The sequence below is a fragment of the Drosophila navojoa genome, chromosome X (assembly GCF_054131105.1).
Source record: "Drosophila navojoa isolate 15081-1374.11 chromosome X, UAZ_NAV_1.0, whole genome shotgun sequence".
Classification (NCBI taxonomy): Eukaryota; Metazoa; Arthropoda; class Insecta; order Diptera; family Drosophilidae; genus Drosophila; species Drosophila navojoa.
The window spans coordinates 24,488,773-24,508,889 of record NC_142895.1 but is presented as its reverse complement, the minus strand read 5'-3'; the positions used below and the strand labels follow the sequence as shown (position 1 = coordinate 24,508,889).

The following is a 20,117-nucleotide window of genomic DNA, read 5'->3' as shown; positions in this document are numbered from 1 at the left end:
TCTAATCGGAACTTTTCCCTTGCAGACTATGCGGAATTCATCTTCCTGGGGCTGTTCATGTCGGAAATGTTCATCAAGATGTATGCGCTGGGGCCACGCATTTACTTCGAGTCGTCGTTCAATCGTTTTGATTGTGTCGTCATTAGTGGTTCGATATTCGAGGTGATCTGGTCTGAAGTTAAGGGCGGCTCGTTCGGTCTGTCTGTGTTGCGCGCCCTCCGGCTGTTGCGCATCTTCAAAGTGACCAAATACTGGTCATCCCTACGTAATCTAGTTATATCATTGCTGAATTCGATGAGATCCATCATCTCACTGTTGTTCCTGCTCTTCTTGTTCATACTGATATTTGCACTGCTTGGCATGCAACTGTTCGGTGGGCAGTTCAATTTGCCAGGAGGCACGCCCGAGACAAACTTTAACACATTTCCCATAGCACTCCTAACAGTGTTCCAAATCCTAACCGGCGAAGATTGGAATGAAGTTATGTATCAGGGCATTATATCGCAAGGTGGTGCAAAGAAAGGAATGATTTACTCTATGTAAGTTTACACAAATACCTATAAATGTTTGCTAACTGTCGATAATTGAAATACTCATTGACATTGACATTATACATATATATTCATATGTGATTAAAGTATTGCTATCTAACATCGTATTGTAGAATCAAACAAAGCTAGCTACAGTCGGCTCTCACCGACTTTGCTATATTCGGTTCACAGCACTTTATTTGTCTTATGTATGAGTAGTTATTGTATTATATTATATGAAATTGGCTATAATTGGGTATAATCCTTGGGCTCATTTTGTTGTATGTGTTCTTGGGTTTACGAATTATATACACAAATAACTATTTCCAGGACCTTTCGGTTCTATAGTCAGGAGACTTCGTCTTGCAACTCTTGTTGAGCTGTAACCATTTGAGAATTCTAGGCAAAATGGGAGAGAAGAGCGTGTCGATGGTCGGCTGGAGAATAATGAGCAGCATTTCTTATCATTTAAAGAGAAATCCATTTCATTAATCAATCAAATTTGTGTTATTAATTTTCCATTATATGATTATCATCAGCAAAATCGAGTTTCTTATCTGGATTTATTTGTTTTACTTTGTGAACCGAGTATACAACATCGTTAGCTTTATCACTAACTCAAGAAAAGCTGCTAGAGAACTGGGCTATATATATATTTATTTATTTGCACTAAAAATTGGAAAAACTAGTTGATTTTAAAGTAGGTTGCTGTAACCTAGAAGTAAAAAAAAGTACTTTTCGTTGGTTGGGAAGATATATAGGGAGCTAATTGGGGGCAATTAGTTGTTATTCATTGAACGTCGAACCATTAATGTGTGCAATCTACCATAAAGATCCGGAACGTTGGAGTTTTGGTCTCACAATATATATATTGACCCATATATATATATGTGTGTGTAAAAAGATTGGACTTTAGAGCTTGGAGAATTTAGTTAAATGCGATCCTGAAATTCTGCAAGCCAAGTCCATCCATCGTTTGCCCCCCTAGTTGATGCAGCCTCCCTCTGCGCACTCGCTCGCTATCGAATAACGTAAGTGTATTACATTTAGCTATGCCAGCTTAGTTGAGCTCACGCTTGCTTATCTATTTCCATAATTCATTTCTCTTCCAGCCATACCATGCTTTGGACTCATTGTTGGCCCCTTGGCACAACATTTCAAGTATTTAAACTACTCAACACTCTAGCTGCTGCTACTATCCGATACACTATGCTCACATATATTAGATTGAACAGCTCCTATTGGTATATTTAGCTATTGCTCTGTCAATTGATCACCTGATCGCCAGATCATTTGATCACTTGAAACATAGAAACATACGAAATTGAAACTGACCTTCTACACTTGACCGGATGCAGGATACAGAGTAGACTTTGGGCTTTACATCGAGCATTATCAAGCATACTATTAGCTCCACATCGGTTCGCACTGGATCGCACTAATCGCACTGTGTCTCTTTTCCAACAGATACTTTATCGTTTTGGTACTCTTCGGTAATTATACGCTTTTAAATGTGTTCTTGGCTATCGCCGTCGATAATTTGGCGAACGCTCAAGAACTGACAGCAGCCGAAGAGGAACAAGTCGAAGAAGATAAAGAGAAACAGCTCCAAGAACTAGAAAAGGAAATGGAAGCCCTCCAGGGCGACGGTGTCCACCTGGAGAACGGCGATGGTACCGTGGCCACCAGCAAGGGCAAGGGCAAAAAGAAGGAGGAAGAGAAGAAGGAGGAGGAGGAAGTAACGGAAGGGCCAAAGCCAATGTTGCCATACTCTTCGATGTTCATACTATCACCAACAAATCCGTAAATATATTTCTCATCTATATCTAAGGCTGAAATATATTTGATTACAGGCTGTCAGGTTCTGCCCGGCTTTGTCCGGTCAATTTATCTTTGATTCATTTTGAAAAACAAAATATTTCAAAAGTAAATTATATGAAGAAACGAAAATTCTAAATGTAATATCTGAACAATGCCTAGATAATGTTTGCAGTGAGTCGGTCCGCGTCTATGTCCGACAGCGTATCTAAAGATATTAAGATATATTTACATTTATTTAAAATCAACAAGAATCTTGAACATTTGCACTCGATGAGCTGCTAGGCTCGGCCTTAGCTGCCTAGGCAGGGTTATGAATAAATATTATTTTTGATTTCAGTATGCGTAAGCTTCGCATAGGTTCGTAAATGAAGGTTAACTCTTAGCACACTTTTATGATCCACTGTAATTGACCTAATAATCGATAAACTTCTTTTTAGCCAATGGTAATGCCAAATGTACTAACTTGTTTCACTTCTTTTTCTTTTCACTTTTTCTTTTGGATTCGTTACAATTTTCTGTTGCACACTACAATGAAACAATCCAAATCAAATCGAATCAAATCGAATCGAATCGAATCGAATCAAATCGAATTAAATCAATTGAACTGAACTAAATTAATCAAATTTATATATACATATATATCTACATGATAATATATATATTTGTAAATATTTGCACTACAAATATCGACGAATACTTCATTTGTATCCTCCTTGCCTGCAATATCAATCACCATCCATCTCGAGCAACTGCAATTCATCTTATGAACCACATCATCATCATTCTATTCAACTTTAACTTTTACAACACAACAACTACAACAACAACTACTACAACAACAACTACAACAACGACAAAACAAAATTGCTAATTACTTCAAATAAAAACCGATTAAATAATAATTGGAAAACCAAAAACAAAATCGAATTAAATAAAACGGTTGACTAAACAAAACGCAAAACGCAATCGAAAAAAAAAAACTATCTCTATAAAATTTAATAACAAATGTAATAAACGAATTAATCGAATCTTGCAATTGTAAACGATAAAAAAAAAACAACTTAATCTGAACTCTCCATGGCTATCTATTGGAAAAACAAAATCGATCGAAACAAAAAAAAAAAAAAAAAAACCAAAAATCAAATGAAATTAAAAATGAAAACAAAACCAACCCAACCACCTCTATTGGTACAACAATCAATCAAATGACCTATATCTATATCAATATGCATATACAGCATACGACGTGGCGCCCATTGGGTGGTTAATTTACCATATTTTGATTTCTTCATAATGGTCGTCATATCAATGTCATCAATAGCATTAGCAGCCGAAGATCCCGTTCGTGAGAACTCGAGGCGAAATAAGATCTTAAATTACTTTGACTATGCATTTACCGGCGTATTCACGATAGAAATGTTGCTGAAAATTGTAGACTTGGGTGTCATCCTACATCCTGGCAGCTATTTAAGAGAATTCTGGAATATTATGGATGCTGTGGTCGTTATATGCGCTGCTGTTAGTTTCGGTTTCGATATGAGCGGTAGCAGCGCTGGACAAAATTTGTCCACTATCAAATCGCTTCGGGTGCTGCGCGTCCTGCGTCCATTGAAGACAATTAAACGTGTTCCCAAATTGAAAGCCGTCTTCGATTGCGTCGTGAACTCATTAAAAAATGTTGTTAACATTCTAATCGTGTACATATTGTTTCAATTTATATTTTCTGTTATTGGTGTACAATTGTTCAATGGAAAGTTTTTTTATTGTACGGATGAGAGTAAACATACTTCCGAAGAGTGCCAGTAAGTAAACATTTTCTTTCCGTATTCTCAAAAACATTGACAATTGTTTTTGATTTTACTTTTGATTATCATTTTCATTTTCGTTATCGTTTCTTGTTGTATCTGCTTTCAGTTGATTCTGTGTTTCGTAAGCCATACAAATTGTTGTTCACCTTATAGTTTGTATAGTTTCTATGATCATTTCATAGATCTTACTTATTATTATGATGATTATATCTATTAGACGCGCTACACATACATTTCGGTGTTATCATAACTATATATATATATATATATATATATATATGTGTGTGTGTATGTGTATATGCATATACATATGTGTATATATAGTTTTTCTCCACACTCTTGCTCTCTCTCTCTCTCTGTGTCTCTCCTTCTCTGTCTCTCCCTCTTTTGTATTTATCCATACGTTTTTCAATCTCTCGATAAATACATGCATTTGAATGTATACCTATTGATATTGATATGAATATATATAGATGTATGTATACATTCACATTAGCATATATATGTACATGTACATGTTCGATTGATTAGACTCTTTAATATACATATATATACATATAAATACATCAGTTATTGTCTGTGTGCTCCAATCCTTAGCTTGTTACAATTGTGTCTACAGAGCTTTAAATACCTACTACATACATAACAATAGTTAACTGTGTACATGCCTAGCTGTCTCAAATCACAACACAAGCTACAATCTGATATGTGTCTAACTTACATCTGTTCTACCTATGTATATGTACATTAGCTTTTTAGGTAACTCTAACAGACTGAACATACATAGATGTCTAACTAATTGATGAACCTATCGCTATCTCTCTCTCTCTCTCTCTGTGTGTGTGTGTGTGCTTGTCTATGTGTGCCTCACTTATGAGGTGTTAGCACTACGCTAGCTAGTTGTCTACCTTGTTGTCTCTATGTATGTACACATTCAAATACCCTTATATCACATATATAACTACTCTACAACATGAACCAAGTTTGATCAAAGAGCGATTCTGCCACATACATACTCATCCCGCTCCAGGAGATGTCAAGTTCAGTTCTGTTCAGTTGAGTTGTGATAAATGATTTCAGATCAAAGGGGAGAGTGAGCCGCAGTGCCCCAGACAGGGAACAGGATTTTGATCGCTTGCAAATGAATACTATATATAAATATACACACGCATATATGTATATATAGTGAAGCAAGAATGACTAAAATGACTCTATTTACTTTATGTTGTACTAAATGTATTTGTTTTCGGTCTCTCCTAACTACAACTTTTCCGATTGTACATTCCTTAAGTTTCTATCGATTTGATTTTCGTGTTCTTTTGCGTTCTCATTTCGTTTTCTTCTGCGTTCTTCTGTTCTCTAAGTTCTCTAAGATGACAAAAAAGGTGCACTGATTTTACAGAATGTAAGAGTAGCATTTTAAAGTTTCTCGCCCAGTTTTCTTGCCTGAATTGTGCTTCCACCACAATCAAGCGAGTAAAAGGGCCAAAAACGAAAAAAAAAAAAAAAAAAAAATTAAAAAAAAAAAAAGAAGGAAAAAACCCAACGATAAACATAAATATGTGAATTTAATAACGAAGCAAAGAACGAGCCAAAGAGAAACATCAAAAGGAAACAAATAAAAGAAAATTCAACAAAAAAGAAAAGAAAAGAAAAGAAAAAAAAAAAGAAAACAAAACAAAAAATATGTAAATCCTTTGATCAGAACTGAAATGCGAAACTACAAATGCCACCTGAATGAAAGACCTTTCTAGTTTTATTCTATTTGATTTTCTAGTTAATCCGTTAACTCGATCAATGTATTTTTCTGTATCTGTTGCCTTCTAACTAACACCAAAATCCAAAGTCCAAAAAAATCAGACAAATCAATACAATTCAATTCAAGAATTTACTGCCGATCGCGTTTAGCATGTAAATATCTACTATCTATCTATAACTATATCAATATTATTTCTTTACAATTGGGTATTTTACCAAATACCAAAGAGTCCATATTACTACCAGAAGATTTCTTAATAAGTCTGTATACGCGTACACGTACCAAATAGTATCACAGATCGTTTCAATTTTAATGTAGATCTCGTCGTGTTCCAAACTTCAATCTCTTGTAGTACTCGTATATCATGTGAACCACCAACCAACTTAACCCACCAACCAACCTAGCCCAGCCCTGATTGATCATATCGGAGACTAGTTTTATTTTGCCATTTCTCTCAACTTTTTTCAATTCTACTAACGTCTATTTATACTTTCTCATACGTACTAAATATATATCTATATATATAAATCTTTTCTATCTAACATTTCTTTCTAACTAACTACTAGATATGTATAGACTAGTCGCATTTACAACTGATAATCAGATTCCAAAACAGCTCCCACATTTTCTATATAAATATATATACTCTAATATACATTGGCAATAAATCGAGAAAAGAAAGCCCACGTTGAGATCGAAGTGCGAGGAAAAGAAACTATTTCAATTATTATTTGATGCTGTCAACTGACTGACATTCAAATTGATACAAGAATCCACAATCAAATTGATACACGCACATCCTACTCATTCCTATGCATACTTGTATTTCCATATGTAGAGCTCTCTCTCGCACCGTTAGATCGCGTTGATCGCTATGCAAAATCGCTTTCAGACATCGCAAGCGCAGCTTTCTTGTTACACATCGCCGAGCAAACAAGCAGCCAGAAACAACACTCAAACCACGTCGAGCCAAGCGAAACACCAACACACACTTGGATATAGAACCTATATCCGATATAGCTGTATCTGTATCTGTATCTGTATCTGAAAGATATGCATTAGGTTTTCGAACATTTCTTTTCTTTGTACGCCTTCTGAGATTGTGCAGTGTTGATTTGGATTGTTCTGGGCTACAGCTAGACAAATTTAAATACTGTCACAAATACTACAATTGCTGAGCACACGCATCATCCATCAGCTACATGCATACATGCATACATGCATACGTACATACCATGCCTACATACATACATACATGCATAAGAATCTGTTTATATTTTTGTTGTGCAATATTTACCTAAAGACGTCAAGCTCATTATCGCAATAGAAACATATTTGTGCTATATCTATTTACTAGATCTATGTATATATTCACACTCTCTCACACATACACACTCTGTGTCTCTCACACTCACATATATCCAAACTCTTAGCAAATATCTTCTCACATATCAAATGAATGTACTTCAATTGAATTTGACTTTATCATTTTATATATGTAGTGTGTGTGTTTATTTTATTTTTAGTTTTATTTTAAGCTGATTTCTTATTCCGATTCCAATTATATTTATATAATCGAACGAAAAAAAAAAAAAAACAAATAATAACTAAATTCGAACACACCATAAACCAAACATCAACATATAATGTTATATGCAATCCATTGACAACTCAACCCAACCAACACAAAAGGGGTTCGTATTTCAAATACGAGGAAGACGAACTGCTGCCCAAACAGGAGATGCGCGTGTGGAAGCCACGCAGCTTCCACTACGACAATGTCGCCGCTGCGATGCTGACGCTGTTCGCCGTACAGACCGGCGAGGGATGGCCACAGTAAGCTCTGTTTGCTCTAAGATTTGTGTGTTTTGATTTCTGCTTTTCCTTGACACTGATACTGATACTAATACTCATACTGATAATAATGATAATGATTAATGATTAATTATTGCTGTTCTGTTAAGCGAGTGCGGATGGTGAATAATGAATTGTTACTTTTTACTTTTTTTGTTTGTTTTGTGCTATCTTCACACACACACACACACTCGAATGTTGCTAATAGGGTCTTGCAACACTCAATGGCTGCCACTTATGAAGATAGGGGTCCAATCCAAAATTTCCGGATCGAAATGTCCATCTTTTATATAGTATATTTTATTGTATTTCCATTCTTCTTCGTCAACATATTCGTCGCCTTGATTATCATAACATTTCAAGAGCAAGGCGAAGCTGAATTGCAAGATGGTGAAATTGACAAAAATCAGGTGAGCGAGACAATCAAAATTTTTACCAAAAATTAAACAAAATTTAAAAACTACAAAAAACAACAAAATACAACAAAATCGAAATTCAAACAATGCTTTTATATGTGTGTGTGTTTTACTCGTAAAATTGATAGTCGTTAAACAATTATCTATGTATCTGCACGTAAATGTACACACATACATACAACGATACCCATACATGTACATGCTACCTCTATTAGATAGTAACCCATTGATGTATGTATATGTATGCTAGCCCAACTCGAATACTAACTACAACCAAAGACACACAGATCGGCAAACGTTGATCGCTCTGCTCGGGCTCTGCCCGCCCACACCCACAAATCGTTCCAATCTGCTTCTACTATATCTCTCTGACCTCTGACCTCTTGCTTCTGTCCCTGCCCCGGACCCTGCCCTGCCTTGCGGATACATATTAGATATTGCGTTTAGCATGCGAGAATTATTTTTTATGGCCGAAAACATTTGACATTATCTCTCGAATATGATGTGATACGACATCTAGTATAATAATAATTTGATATGAAACCACAAAAAACAATTCTCGCATGCAAATCCCATTGGAATTAAGCGTAGAATAGTTTAGTTTTCTTTTGTTTTGGAAACTTTTTACAAAACTAGTTTTAAACTCCAGATGTAAATACATCTAGCTAGCTATCATGGCATAGGCCTTAGGGCACATTTAGCTAGGGTTAATATATCGATCGGAATCTGTATATAAGACATCATTAGAGACCCATTGAATATATATAGAGAGTGAACATTTACCGGAAAGTAGAGATTTTTGATAATACTCACGATAGTCCTTAAATATTCAGTCATGAATATTTAACGATTAATATCGTAAAGCCATAAGCTATATCAATTCGTTGCTGAATAACAACACGCTCGACACTGTAAGTATGCCATCTATCAAGCCAGCAATATCTCTTATAAAGGCGATATCCGACATAACCAATCGATATGCATTTCTATTATTTATTAGCTATCAATTATAAATAAAAAACATATGTATATATTATTATTTCCAATGTAACTGTATCGACATACCTATGTATATGTACATATATCATAGCTAGTAAGGCACCAAGTCTCACATCTGGAATCGATTCAACTCTTGCACAAAAAATGCAAAAAATTTTTCCATTCTGTTGATCTTGTTTTGATTGGCATGCATCTCACCTAATAGCTTACAAATAAACATTTCAATTGGGCCGATCAATATTGTGTAAAACTCATTAGCGAGCAGACTTTGTACATTCATGTTTATATACCATAGCCTGCACCCATTGCAAATGACGGTAGTAGCTGATCTGAACTATATACATGTGTAAATTCTTAGTATGGATCCTATATAATATTGTATAGAGACTTCTTAATTTTGTTCATTTATTGCGTCGATTTAGCTACTATATACGTCTGTCTCAGTATAGAAACCTGGTGCTAGGCTCCTCGGTTAGTCGGGCACTTCTTAATAAACCATAATATTAGATTTCAATACTTCATCGAGTCAACTGAGTAAAGAGAATGAGTTATTAACTAACAGCATAATTAGGCATTACCAAATATTCCTGTATTTATTTCGTATACCTTGTACTTGAACAATTCTACAATGCTGTTTATCAAATTGTAGTTGTCTGGAAATAATATATATTAAATAGTCTAATAGCTAAAATATCTTATTTATTTTTTAAGCTCCAATGAATTTCGAAACAATCTAAGATACTCCGTGTTAAACAGAAATGTGTATATGAAAATAATTATCGATCAATTCTGCTTAGACGTTGTTCTATTAATAAATTTAGAAATTGTTATCTTTTATCACTTTTTAATCAATCAATCGATTGGTTATATTATGAGACCTTCAGCCATGTAACACATGTTTTGACAGACGATTAAATACGCTCGTAGACTCGATTGGATGACGCCAACATTAAGAAGCTTAGTTGATACTTGATGCACAGCTATTGAAGATATAGCCTTCTATAGCTGTCAGCTCGTTCTCAGTTCTCCATTTGCATTGGGTGCTGGACCTAATTTATAGCCAATTATAAAATGTTTAGCTCTACACAATTTGTAGCTGGCTTCGCATGTGGTATTATTTAATTGTCTCTTTTCCCACAGAAATCGTGTATTGATTTTACGATCGGAGCCCGGCCACTTGAGCGATATATGCCCAAAAATCGAAATACTTTCAAGTATAAAGTGTGGCGCATTGTTGTCTCTACACCATTCGAATACTTTATAATGATGCTGATTGTGTTCAATACGCTGTTGTTAATGATGAAGGTAAGTTTCTGATTCATGAAGCACCAATATGAATACTAATACGGTATGGTATATAAGAGAATCTTCTGATGAGTCAGAGAAACGTATTCATAGCCATAAAAATGAGTCAGTCATAAATAGTAGTTGAGATAAATAGAAGATTTCAACTTAGAGTATTCAAATTCCAATACAATTGTGCAAAGCTCTAAATCTGAACCTCCACTATATATGTACAGATATATTGGATATATATTATTAATTTCTTGCATTTGATAGACTAAATAAAAAGGCTGTATAATCTATTTTAGTTAAGAGTTTCTCTAAGAATGTATTCAAAACATAAATTGTAATTATCAGGAGATGTTCAGAGCTTTCTACAAAGACACACAACTCGTCTATGAACATATATTAAATTCCGAGAAGAAACAAAGAATTCAAGTTTTTGACGAAGAAGTTTTAGACATACTTTATATTTTTACTGTCAAGAAGAATTCTAGACTAATCATATGCAAACATCATCTCAACAGTATCATAATCAAAGCGAGATGTACGAAAAGTCACTAAAATACATCAACATGGGATTCACAGGCATGTTCAGTGTTGAAACTGTTCTAAAAATAATTGGATTCGGTTTCAAGGTAAGTTGCATAATTATTGGAGCTCAATATTATTGAAACTCTGCATTATTGCTAAACATTAAGTCTTAACGGGTGGGGTGTCTACAAGAGGGAGGATAGATTCGAGTAAACCTATGTGAAAATGTATGAAACCTTTATGCTCATTTCATTTATGTTTAATCTGTGACCCTCATTTTGCAGTTATACGTATTTTTAAATAATATTAAGACTTTCCAATATTAAGTACAACTTCATTTCACTTTCTAAGCGAATAATTTGACATTTTGGATGTATCCGACTAGAAGTTACTCGACACCTCGATCCACTATATTAGCATATATCTACCTCTACTTATATCCAAACTCAATCAAATTCTAATCTATCTATCTCTGATCTCTGATTCCTGGTCTTTAATCTTTGATCTCGGATCTTTGATCCCTAATCTGTGATCTTTGATCGTCTCCTTCAACTATCTATCTCTACGTAAATGGGGAGAGCTTTGCTTACGTATATATTTAGGCTTTTAAGTACGCTAAATAATATTTCGAAATATTTGTTTTGTAGAACTTTTTCAAGGATCCGTGGAACATTTTTGATCTAATTACGGTATTGGGCAGCATTGTGGATGCTCTCTGGATGGAATTCGGGGTAATTATATGCTGTTCAGCACGAGCTTAAACTATGAGCCATACATATTATTGTTGTGTTCGATTTATGTAGGCCGTTTTGCAAGACAAACAAACAATGTAATTCATAAGTTAAACAACAAAAGTATATATATATATTTCATTTTGTGTTCTTTTTTGTTTGGTTCCTTTACCAAGATACTCGAACCCGAACACAATTCATATGAATACCAAAAATCACAAATATGCAAACATATACACCCACACAAGATGTATATATCTATATACACACGTACACATGTCAATGTGAACAGGCGTGCATATGTATTTAAGTCACAATCCTATGCAATTGACGGACTAGCAATATGTCAACCGACCTATGATCCTCAACGAACGGACGATCCATGTGAATGAGAGTATATGACATATGCAATAATGAATCCTAAGTTAATTGTTAATGAATTGAGGTGATTTCGATTCAGAGTATATATGTATATGAAACTTTGAAGCACCTGTGAAGAATATCACGAATTTCGACCTATTTAAGAGAGTGGGGAATTACCTTTGTTGGGGTAAATTTCTTGGGTGATTATCATCAATTCATAATCATTATCTCTCATGCTATATATTCTGGGATAGGACTTTTAAGTATTTATATTATAGATATACCTATCTTATCTACTGCCCACCTACCTCAGGGTCACTTGCAATCCTAACGGAGTGTGTGTTATAGACAACATCTGACACTGCTGTTTATATATATATATATATGTACTATATGTAAGCACAGGCACACAAGAAATTGTTAATAACAAGTTTACATTTGATTTAACACAGAAACAAAAAAAAAAAAAAAAAAAAACAAAAAAAAAGCAAAAATTTTAATATTTCTTTTATAAAATCCCACGAAATACAGAAATTAATAATCATATTTCTTTTTGATTTCCTTTTTCATATTTATTTGTGTACGAAAACGATTACCAAATACGAAATGTGGTCTCAAAATCGGGAAAACCAAATCCGAATCAAACCAAAAAAACAAAAAAACAAAATGATGAATGCAAAAATATATAATAAAATAAAACACTCACGCAATCAAACAAAAATATGTACACCCCTCACATATATATATCTATTAATGTATGAATTATGTAACACATGCAAATCTATACGCATTACTTGCATACCTATGTACATGTGCATACATTATGTACATGCACACATACACATGCGTGTGTGTGTGTGTCTATACATCGATTTATGTATATGAATATGTATATATGTATGCGAACATCAATTATATTATACAAATGCCTATCCAATCAATAAATATTCCCACATATCAATTGGCCATCGGGAACAAAAAACATCACGTTTATCACTGCCCAACACGATATATACATATATATCTATATCAATAATAACAATCAATTATAAACAACAACAAAAACAATAAAAAAAAAACACAAAAACAACACCCACACATGTACTATGTAATTACAACACCAATGCCAAATATCAAATACCAATTACCAATTACCAATTACCAAATGCAATGAATATGCAACTAACTCGTTCATCACCAATCACAACTTGTATTAAACAAAAACAAAAAACCAAAAAAAAAAAAAAAATGATAAACAAAAACAAATTCACCGAACAAAATTAATACCACGATATGAAATATGAAACGAACCCAATCAACAAATTGAATTGTATTACAAACATGTTGTCATTCAACAATTATTAATATGCATGCATGCATGCATCTGTGTGTGTGTGTGTGAATATGTGTGTATGTGTTGACACACCCAAACGCGCACACATACACACACGCACACACCAAATGGCACACACATATGCATACATACATATATATCCACATATATATATATATATGTATGTGTGTATATATATATCGCAATATATGCATACATACATGTACATATATGTACAACTCATCAACAACTACATCGACATGTACAACAAATTTCAACACCAACAGCACGATGTAAGTACGAAACACAATCTACACAGAAATTGCATTTTTCCAAATCCTACTATGTGTACAAAAAGTCAAATGATTTAGCTTTCGCTTTTACTGCTAAGCACTTTTCACTTACCTACCTAAACTAAGCTTATTAGATTTTATACTTTTCCATAACATTCTCCATTCATTTTCTCCTCCACACAAACACACACGCATACACACACACACACACTTAACAATTTACCCACACACATTTGTATTAAAGAGTTGCATTTATTTCTATCTACTATCATTTAACAGCGGCGAGTCTAACAATTAATACTAACTCCTCATCTTAATCCTAATGAAACTGAACTATATATATAGTATATATTTATAGCTATATACCTATATATATGTGATTCTGGTTGAGAAAATAAGTTGTATATAGATAACAAATTAAACTAACATTTCATATAGCTCATATATTTTCTCATATATTTGCTGTAAAAGCTTTTAAGATCTCTATTGTAAGTTCATGTGAAATATATTTGCTGTAAAGGCTTTTAAGATCTCTCGATATATAGATCTCTATTATAAGTTCACATGAAGCATATTGGCTATAAAGGCTTTTAAAGTCTCTAGATATAAATATTGCTATTATACATACTTTTAATATAAAGATTCTAGATATAAAGATTTCTATTATATGTATATTCATGTAAAAGATATTTGCTGTAAACGCTTTTATGAGCTCTATAGATATATATTTGCCTCTGGCACCCATACGCTCTTCTTATATTTATGAAATTCGGAAGCATAACGCTTCCAACTCCCCATATAATACACAGAGGTGCTATATAGTTTTGATAGAGCTCTGTAAATTTCCTAGCTGAAGAGAGTCAAAGAGTGGTTCAGTGAAATTAATTTTGTATATTTCTAATTTTCTTACTACTTTCTTTGTTTTTAGTGTAGAGCAGTTCTAAAGATTGTCAATCGATGTTACCCGATATACATAAATATTCATGTATATGATAGTAGGGGTATTTGGATTTTCGGTTCGCCGAACACAATTCGTTTGCCTTGTTTCAATCAACTTCTTTGTTTACTTCCGTTGCGCCCATATACATAGTATACCTGTGATTTTTCCCATTTTCTGTTGCAAAGCACACCAAATTGCGATTGTATCTACTTCTCTTTTAAATTGCGTGTCTAAGTCTGTAGTCAAGTTGGTAGATGAACCTATAAAGCGACTGGATGGGTCTCACTTTCTTTAGTTTCTTATTTCGATTTTCACAAATATTTATGATTTGATTAGAGATTTGATTAAACAATTGCTTTATGACGGACGATTTGCATATACCTCACACTAAACCGAATGTTTTTTGTAGACAATTCGAATTCGCACTCAATTATTTACTTATATATTTGGCAGTCCTAGTCCAAGATCAAGAGATCAGATGGCCTGCCTTAAGCATTAAATGAAATCGATTTTAATAATTATTTTCAAATATTTCCTTCTATATGTATATACAAAGTTTCACTCTAGTATTTAATATGATATTTTGCCTTTGTTAAATGACTAAACAAACATTTCAAACAAAAGAGAGAACATGAAGCAGACTTTCAGGCGCTTTACCCTTAGTTATCTGAAGCTATGCAACAGTTGTTCTATTTCACTTTCTTTTTGCTCAGTATTTGCGCATGGATTTGATTGATCGATCTAACAAAAAACCCGAGCCTGCATTCTTTTATTTAACTTGAAAAATACAAAGCTTTCTATATACTCGAACATGAAAACTTGCAATGAAAACTCTAAACTTGAAACTTAAACACTTACACACACACGCGCACACTACGAGAGACACCCGATTCGAACAGTCCCGACTACAGTATAATACCATGTGCTAATACAATACCAAACTATAATGAAAATATCGATACATTTAACAAATATCTATACGATATCGATTGTGTGTAATTTAACAAATATCGATACGATATCGATTGTGTGTAACTGTGTAAGTGGAGTTATTTAGCTGACAGGAGTGGCGAATGTAAGTAATAGTATTATTGGATTCAAGGACTTCCGCTCCAACATCTATGTGCACTCAAAGACTTTCTTAAATACCAAATATATACTTGTGTATATCCTCTATAAACTGTATATAGCAAACATGTTCGCATGATGTAAACTCCATATGGATACTTAGAGTGTCTCGCTTCTCAGCACATGGCAAGAATGTATATTGTTGCCTACTCTAACTACTTTTAACTATTTTAACTAGGTGCCTCGAATGTAGAGCTTTCCACTATCCCCTCTAAACCGACTACGGGTCTACAACCACTTTCCAACATCTTACTAGCTTACATTCTCTATCTCTTCTGAAGATTCTACATCTGACTGACATGCCTCCTTCAATAAGCCTGAAAAAGTTTTTGTTTTTTTCTCTGCTGTCCTTATATGCTACGATCGTCGCTAACGTCTCATTCGATCGATCGATTGATCCATCGAGCTGCCTTGCCGATAAACTGCCCCTTACAAACTGTAGTCCATAGTCTAGTGTTATGATGCAAGTACGAACCCTGACAACTTGCTTAGATTGCTACGATGCATGCTTAATGAAGTTCCCTCTGAATGCTATTGGGTGCTGTTAGGCTTAAGCTGCTGTATAACTTTGCTTTGTTCACACGATACTTTAAGAGACTTACATACAACAATACCGTATTTAGATCTATATTTGTATGTACATTTTTCGACCACTGCCTCAGGTATGTAAGTCCCATCATTCGTTGTCATCTTGTTGCCCTTGTCCATTAGCTAGCAGTTAACACTCAGTTAAGATCCAGTACAACAACTATTCATACGTAGCTAAAGGTAGAGACGTACAAGGCTTGATAGAGCAGCAGCGCAATATGAAACGATCTATGTATAAACAAGAACAAAAACAAACCAAAAAACATAAACATATACAACAAAACACACGAATACCAATTTTCATTGATTTCTCTCTCTCTCTCTCTCTCTCTATATATATATATATATTTGCAAACTGCAACAAATTCAATTCAACTATTATTACTAATTTTCAACTCTACTTTATTAATTTCTTTGTTATTTTTTCTTGGAAAATAATAAAAAAAAAAACTAAATCGACTGTCCTTAACGCCGTCAACAACGTCATATGAAAACTGCAATTTGATTAAAATATATTATAACTAATAAAAAAAACACCATATCAATGCGTACTCGTTATGGCAAATAAAACTATTCCATATAAATCAATAACAAAATAATAAACATATATTAAATACAAAAAAAAAAAAAAAAACACATACATAATAAAATGAATAACAACAAAATATACCTTCTAATATCTGACAAAATGAATCAACGTCTGACCACACTGCAAAAACACTGCAAATCACACATTTCATTATCGTTGAAACTGTCTTGAATCGAATTGAATTGAATCGAATCGAATCGAATCATCCTTTGGCTGCTGTCGAACCCGAAACACACTAAAAACAATCTGGGCAAATTTTGGATTTGCCGTTCTCGATATTGTTCTGAAATACCAAATACCGGGCACAATGCGGTTATATTAATTGATTGATCAATTGATTCACAAATACCGAATCCGAATACGAATCCGAATCCACACAAATTTCAAATTGAATATGGTTTCTCTGACTATCCAACAGGATGTAAGTAAACAAACCAAAACCTAAAGAAATCTATTCTCTATATTTAGTTGCCTTTTGCGTTAATTCTCTTGTTTTCTTCCCCCACCCCAATTACTATATTAATGTATTTAAAAACAACTGAAATCGAAAGAACTTATATCAATTAGCAAATTAGCTAAACGTTTACTTTACTCTAAGTATATCCAAAACTATTCCAAAACTATATTCACATCGCATCGTTGATGTTTTTCTCTTCCGTAGCTCAAACAGTCGAGAATACACACATACATACATATATATATATATACATACATACATACATGTATATGTTGCATATGTATATGTATTTAGCTGCTCATTAGCCGAACATATTCTAGTGAACAGACAACAAATCATAAACCCTATCATTAATCGTAGTGCTGTTACCCTTCGGTATGGATATTGGCCAAGATGTAATTTTGGCATACCAAAATATACTATATACGAATAGTATTGCTCTCTCCCTCTCTCTCTATGTCTCTCTTTATATATATATATAATAAATTTGTCATTAATAATGCTTATATCCCATCATGTTAGTGAAGACTCGAATCGAATCAAGTCGAATCGAATCGAATTCTAGTGTTTTTTTTCCCTCCCCGCCCAATAGGTATCGAATAAGTCTTGGCCATGATTTTTGTATACATACGCGTCTAATGTACGTTCAACGGTTCGAATCAATGTCAAGCCTAGTTTATTCTCTTAATGTCATCCACTCGCACCATCTACCCCAACTGCTTCACTATAGCGATAGCAACAGAGCATTGTTGTAAACTACATCTATGTAAACCAATCCGCATATACATATGTACATATTTATTCAACGATAATTGTACCAAACACACACACACACACAGACACACATACAGAGACACATATTTCTATATATATATATATATACATCTATAACTGTTTTACTTTCTAATCTTAACTATTTACGTAGAGGCCACGTCGAGGCGGTATGCGTCGCCCCAGTCAGCGGGTTGCCAAGGCGCATCTATATATACAAACCTTTTTGGCCACTCCCACTGTCACTCCTCACGGTCACAGTCACAGTGACCGTGACTGTGATTTAGCAGTGATCGCCGTTGCAGTTTGTATATGTAGATGTGCACTGTTTGTAAATTTTAATATGCAACAACAGCTGATTAGTAAAATATTTTGGTCAAAGTTTTGAAATCGGTTTTATTATTTCGTTTTCTCGTTTGTGTTTGTGTTTTTGGTCCCTCAAATGTCGTCGAACACCGAACTAACCCTCACTTCTTGACTGCTCAAACTTACTTTTACACATAAAAAAAAAAACAAAAACAAAGAAAATATGAATAACAACAATTTGAATAATGAAACGTGTACAAAAAACAACAAAAGAAACGAAATGAAAAAGAAAAAAAAGAAAATGTACATACAGGATAATAAAAAAATGTATATTTTTCCTTTATTGTCTGTTTTTTGTTCGTAATGCAAAATTTTCTTTATGTATATTATGGTATCCGTTATGCTTTTGTCTTTTCCATTGCAAAAACTAAAACCAAAACTCGCCCAAATAGTTTAGTACAGTACAAAAACAACAACAACAACAACCAAAAAACAATTTCAAATTTTGTTTAGAAATTTTCAACCCAAGGCCCAAATACTTGACACATTTTCAAAACTGTTTTGTAATTAGTATCAGCATCTTAAAAAAAAAAAAAAAAACAAAAAAAAAATACAAATGCACATGTTACGCTGTATTGGTGTGGTAGTCAACACACACACACGCATACACCCACTAACAGACAGACACGCACAATCACACACAGAAACAGACTACAATTTACTTAATATATCTGATAACAGAAATATCTCAATAGTTTTTTGATCAAATTTAACGAAAACAAAACACAAAATTTCGATTCAAACAAAACATATGTATATTTGCATTTGCTGTATTTTGATTAAGGTACAAACAGTTGGAAACACATTTTATTTAGCATTTTGTTGGAAAGAATCTAAGATTTTCCTTTACCATTATCATTATTATTATTGTTATTATTATTATCTCTCTTTATCTCTCTCTCTCTCTCTATATATACTACTATATCTGAGTAAACATACCCATTATGCAAATTTGATTGTAATTATTTTGTAATTATTAACTATATATACTAATTAGAGAAGATAAATTTCAATTTCAACTTTTTACTAACCCATTCAAAATTCTTCAATTATATTTTAACGATTCGGTCATTACTAACCAGTCCAACTACTAATTTACTTAACTACCAATATGTATTATGTATGTACTTTTTATTATGTACTAGCTGCTAGTACCACCAACTAACTAGAACCTACAACAGCTGCTACTACTGCACCACTACTAATATAACTATAATACTACTATAAATACTACTATAGCTACTGCTACTACTACTACTACTACTACCACCACTATAACTACCACTACTATAACTACTACTACCACTACTACTACTACCACTACTACTATAGCTACTGCTACTACTACTACTACTACTACCACCACTATAACTACCACTACTATAACTACTACTACCACTACTACTACTACCACTACTACTATAGCTACTGCTACTACTACTACTACTACTACCACCACTATAACTACCACTACTATAACTACTACTACCACTACTACTACTACCACTACTACTACTACTGCTACTACTACTACTACTATAACTACTACTACC

At 33.6% G+C, this 20,117-nt stretch overlaps 1 protein-coding gene across 32 annotated transcripts in view; it reads left to right on the top strand.

The window, feature by feature from the left end:
• cac (calcium voltage-gated channel subunit cacophony) overlaps positions 1-20,117 on the top strand; it is a 66,801-nt gene that overhangs the window by 17,927 nt on the left and 28,757 nt on the right. For all 32 annotated transcript variants that reach the window (XM_089264338.1, XM_089264339.1, XM_089264321.1 and 29 more), the window contains 8 exons: positions 26-539; positions 1,998-2,333; positions 3,590-4,153; positions 7,611-7,754; positions 7,981-8,182; positions 10,328-10,492; positions 10,999-11,109; positions 11,653-11,736. In XM_089264338.1, coding sequence (XP_089120464.1) covers positions 26-539; positions 1,998-2,333; positions 3,590-4,153; positions 7,611-7,754; positions 7,981-8,182; positions 10,328-10,492; positions 10,999-11,109; positions 11,653-11,736 — 2,120 coding nt within the window. The remainder of the gene's footprint in view (positions 1-25; positions 540-1,997; positions 2,334-3,589; positions 4,154-7,610; positions 7,755-7,980; positions 8,183-10,327; positions 10,493-10,998; positions 11,110-11,652; positions 11,737-20,117) is intronic.